This window comes from Montipora capricornis, chromosome 8 (genome assembly GCF_036669925.1).
Source record: "Montipora capricornis isolate CH-2021 chromosome 8, ASM3666992v2, whole genome shotgun sequence".
NCBI classification, from domain to species: domain Eukaryota; kingdom Metazoa; phylum Cnidaria; class Anthozoa; order Scleractinia; family Acroporidae; genus Montipora; species Montipora capricornis.
In genome coordinates, this window is record NC_090890.1 from 8596940 (window position 1) to 8601939 (window position 5000).

Sequence of the window (5000 nt, forward strand, 5' to 3'; positions counted from 1 at the left end):
AATTAATTACCATCACGAAAACTTCGCACTTAGACTCACTTTGAACAGGAGGCAGACTCGAACTCGGAAATGGCAAATTGCTTTAAGTGTCCAGATGAGTTCGGAGATCACTTCTATCTTTCATTTTGACTTTTCTCATTTAACTGACGTGTTATTCATAGCAGTTTGTATTGCATGAAAGTTACGTTTTCCAAGACCACGTTCTTACACCCTTCGTTGTCATTGAGGGTCAATTTTAAACAATCAATTGAAACATCTTTGAAGAAAATAAATTATTCCCAGAAATAGTCGATCGCGAAAGATAATTCCTAAACATGTGCATCCATTTTTAAATTCCTTTTTTTCTTGATTGTTATGCGTTTTAACGTTTCAGGCTACTTTAAGAATGAAGGGGGTCAAGGAAATGAAAGCCCTTCTGGACATATTAGAACTGGACTCCAGTGTGTATGTTAGAATACAGGTGACTGAGCTACTTGGTTTTAATCCCGGGCGGATGCTTGTCGGAATTTTTTTATTGAGCCCCTAAAGGAGACCAATTTGGGCTTGGCCCATCATTTTTGACCCTAAAAGAGACCATATTTAGAACATATTAAATAGATATTTTATGACTTCTTCGGGTGCAACCCTAAAGGAGACCATCACGGCTACATATGGGCTGCATATGATGGCGTTTTGCCCAGAACACCCTAAGTGAGACCAATATCCGAAATTTATACCCCTAATCGAGACGACAAGCATCCCTCCCCTTTCATATGCGAGTTACCCCCTCCTCCCCACCCCTCCCCGGGAGCCTTAATCCAAAATGTTTCATTTCCATACTTTTGAATTTAATCCAAATATGCTGTTGAATATTCACGGAAATAGTTGAATGCGAAACTGGGCAAAATTGACACGAAGGAGTTACTGAGCACGTGTTTGACCCATCAGGTTGTGAGAGCGTTCGGAAACATGGAGTGGAATGATCCAAGAATTCTTCGAAGTCTGAAGGAGCGCGAGAGAGGTGAAGGGACATTGGCAACGTAAGAGAATTTTTTTTGTTTTATTCGTTTCGCCTGTGTCTTGCATAACTATAATAGTTTTTGACTATTAGATAAAAACAGTAGAATAAGAAAAAAATTTCTTCTGCAATGGAAAGTCGTGTCAGTGCGACACCTCAGATAAGTGAGCCCTTTTTAATGAGCACACTCAGTGGTGTTTATCTAGAGTAATTAAATATAAGGACATTTGTTTCAAGTTGTTTTTGTCATTGCTTGATTTAAGGCGCCAACAAGAACTCAGTACTGTACTTGTTGCTCTTTTTGGACGCTCTCGTGTTAATCGGCGGTCGACGGTCTGACAATTGAGAAGTGTTCGTCAAGGTACATGTCTAAACCGCAACTCCAAATTACAAAGAAAAAAGACTATGTAGAATTTCAAGGATATTGAATTCGTAAATATTGCATTTCTGTTGCTACTTCCACCGGATGAGTGGCAATATTTCCTTGGAGAAGCCTGGAAGGAGAGAGAGCACCGAAACGTGGAAATTGAATGATGTTTTGGTAGTCCATTTTAGCTATAACGAAATACTGGGGTTTGAAAAACCTTGTTATTTCCAAATCTCGTTTTCCCCGACCTGTTTTCGTATGAATCTATATTCAGTTTGTTACAATGGTGTTCCTTTTCAGGGAAGCGAGAAAGACTCTTGCATATCTTTCGAGGTGAAGTACTTCCTTTTGTATTGATTTTAAGAGTTTTGGTATCGAAAACATGCACGTATAGCTTCGTCGCGATCTACTGATTTAATCCTTGCTCGAATGCCGTGGATGGCATCTGTCTTCCGTGTCATCGAAAAGCAAACCCCTTCGCGACATTGCTAGCTACTCAAGCCAATGTTCGAGGCATGCACTTGGCACTCGTTTCATTTTTCCCACCATCGCACAGGTCGCTTGTTTATCCGCTCAAGGCTTTATTTCCTGCACTTGGTAACCGGCTAATTGTGTTCACTTGTATTTGTATTTGTAGCATAGTTTTATATTTATAGTTTCGTTTAAAATTAAGTACCAAAAGTAATGTAGCAATTGCTTTGTTTTTGCATTACTAGACTTCGTAATTTGCTTGGAATTTTCGCGGAAAATTCTCATCCAGTGAGTTTGACTTGCTCTGCGTCCATTGTGATTGGCTTGAACAATTGCCTGTTTTTTTTAATTGACGGTTGTCATTTGAAAACTCAAGCCTTGCTGGATGTCTTGCATTATTAAGCCACTTGCATTCTTTCTTAATTCGTTTAAAAACGGGCCTTTGGAAAGTCTAATTTTTCACGTCATGTTCGTCCGTAAAATTTCACGGTCGAATAATTACAAAGTCAAATAGGCAAAGGACAGAAAAGGAGCAAACTCACAAAGACGTTGAAGACAAAATTGCTTTTGTTGTGGAGGAACTAAAAAATTCAAAGACATCACCTCTCGTGGAGGCATATTTCAATTTCCGTTTTTTGCAAGTCATCATATCGAGTCTTTGGGAAATGTGTCCTTAAGTACGTGCCTACTATTGTTATTGCGCATACGTTCTACGCATCTCGAGATACTGGGGTTTCCTATCGGTGATGCTTCCTAATACAGTGATATTTTTTTTTGCGCGGTTTCAAACTATGCAGAGAAAGTAGCTCTGCGTAATTACGCTTGTTAGCCAAAAAGAAAATTGGGGGTAACCATGCATTTTTGAGAGATAATCAAGCTTCAATTTGAGAAAGAACGTCATACATTGCTTTGTATTTTAAAGCTTTTTACAAATATTATTCATCTATTATCTTTGAAGAATGCGTGGTTACCCCCAATTTTTTTTTTTTTGAATTTTAATGACACTTGTTAAGATCTACATATCCTGCATAACCATAAACCGGAGCAAATTAAAATACCTTTGAATTAGGAGGCACCGTCCTTAAAAAGTCCTTGGAAAGTCCTTGAATTTTTGGTCCAAAAACGGGTACGAACCCTGAAATTTAATTTAATTTTCTTGCAGATTTCCATCGACCAAGTAAAGAATTGGTCACAGAACAATTTCATCCCAGACCTAGAGTAGCTATGTGCATGTTCAACCTTGACCGAGTCTGAGAGGGCATGGGAATCTTGGTTAGAACGTTGTGTTGAAGCATTTTTTTAACTTCAATGGTTCTTTATTTTTGAATTCCTGTATCATAGTATTATTGTACATTTGAAAAAAATTGACAAAAGGCCTATTTTATTGCATTAAATGTATTGTAATGAAGAATGGACAAGTTTTATGATTTTCTTTAGTTGAGTCGAAGCATGGGTTTGGCTGCTATCCCGTCTGTAATTCCGGTATTTGTCATTTTGTTTGGCCAATTTCGACTAACTACAGTACCTTTAGTGAGGCAAGTCACAAGAAGTCACATAAGATAGTCAAACGTATATTCAAGGCTGATACATACTTCTACGCATTTTTGCGAGCAAGGGCAAGCCGTTCTCTTAGTTTCAGGAAAAGTATAAGGGGGACACGGGGGTGGGAGGGGAACTATATATGGATGGGGATTAAGGGGTGGATATGATGCGAGTCTTTCAGATGCGGTTCCAACTATTTGCATACCCCAAGACGGCAAAAATAGTGGCCAAAGGAACAGCGACCCAGGGTTTTCGACAATTTTATAAAGTAGCGGACATCTATCTGAAAGCACCGGACCGTGAGATCATTTGGCGCGCAGCAATTTTCCCTTTCGTAAACAAGCGATGCGATTTGGACGAGAAAAAATTTTACTTCATATAGCACTAGATTAGCTGCATATGTCACTTTGAATAAAAAAAAAACTGAGAAAAAACCTTAGGAGAGGTTGATGGAACGATGTCGTACTCGGTTCAATGGATAAAGAGCAAATGCATTTAACCTCTACACTACCGAAACAACGACTTCACGATTGCAATTTCAAAGTATTTAAATGAAGCTAATCCTAACAATTTATTGAAAGCTAACCGAATGAAAAGGTTTGGTTACTAAGAATGGCATCGACCCTCAAAAATGGCATCGCTTGTTTACGAAAGGGAAATAAGCGACGCCGCAAGACGCCTTGGAAGCGCCGAAGGCGCAAGCTACCAAGGCTAGCGGGGTCTAGCTGTCTCCAGTGTTTCTGGAACCCAAGAATTAGTTTCCCAAGCAAGGCTAGAGTTCACACAAATTCTATTTAAAGAGTAAGTAAAACAAAAATTATAATAAAAGAATGAAACAAACTCCTCAAATACATTGGCATCAAAGTACCGGACTTCGAGTGGCAACGACCGGATGAAAAGTCCAGCCTCCGGCCTGGAACGAAAACCCTGAGCGACGACAATAAGCGCACTCTGAAAGAATTCATATCTTTATTTTTAGTTATCTGTATAAAATCTGTCAAAATTTCACATTGCAAGAAAGATTATTATAAATGAATAAATATCCATCCTCTATCTTGGTCCCAATTAAATTACATTTTGTTATAAATAAAAATGTCTTTCAAGTAACGTCTTTCAACTTGGTGCTCAATTACCTAACGTCCTCAAATAAACGAAAATGGATTAAAAGCAGTGAATCTCGGTTGTGGCAAAATAAAAGCATTTGCGGTGCACAATGGCAGGACCGGATTCATCATATTCCTGCTTGGAGATCCACATCTGTTGGAAAGTGGACAGAGAAGCTAAGATGGATCCACCAATCCATACAGAGTATTTACGCTCGGGTGGGGGCAATGATCTTGATCTTCATTGTTGGAGGAGCCAGAGCTACGATTTCTTTCTGCATTCTGTCAGCGATTCCTGGGAACATAGTAGAGCCACCAGACAAGACCGTGTTGGCGTACAGATCCTTACGGATGTCCACATCGCACTTCATGATGGAATTGTAAGTGGTCTCGTGGATGCCAGCAGATTCCATTCCGAGAAAGGAGGGTTGGAACATGGCTTCTGGTGCACGGAATCTTTCATTGCCGATAGTGATGACCTGTCCGTCAGGAAGTTCGTAGCTTTTCTCCAAGCTGGAAC

General features: G+C 39.5%; 1 protein-coding gene and 1 pseudogene across 2 annotated transcripts in view; one reads left to right on the plus strand and one right to left on the minus strand.

The window, feature by feature from the left end:
- Window positions 1-3248, plus strand: part of LOC138059382 (uncharacterized) — a 46822-nt gene extending 43574 nt beyond the window's left edge. For both annotated transcript variants that reach the window (XM_068904974.1, XM_068904975.1), the window contains exons 29-32: window positions 374-460; window positions 928-1019; window positions 1665-1697; window positions 2998-3248. In XM_068904974.1, coding sequence (XP_068761075.1) covers window positions 374-460; window positions 928-1019; window positions 1665-1697; window positions 2998-3016 — 231 coding nt within the window. In that variant the 3' untranslated portion in view covers window positions 3017-3248. The remainder of the gene's footprint in view (window positions 1-373; window positions 461-927; window positions 1020-1664; window positions 1698-2997) is intronic.
- Window positions 3249-4329: 1081 nt separating this feature from the next.
- Window positions 4330-5000, minus strand: part of LOC138060657 (actin, non-muscle 6.2-like) — a 5824-nt pseudogene continuing 5153 nt past the window's right edge.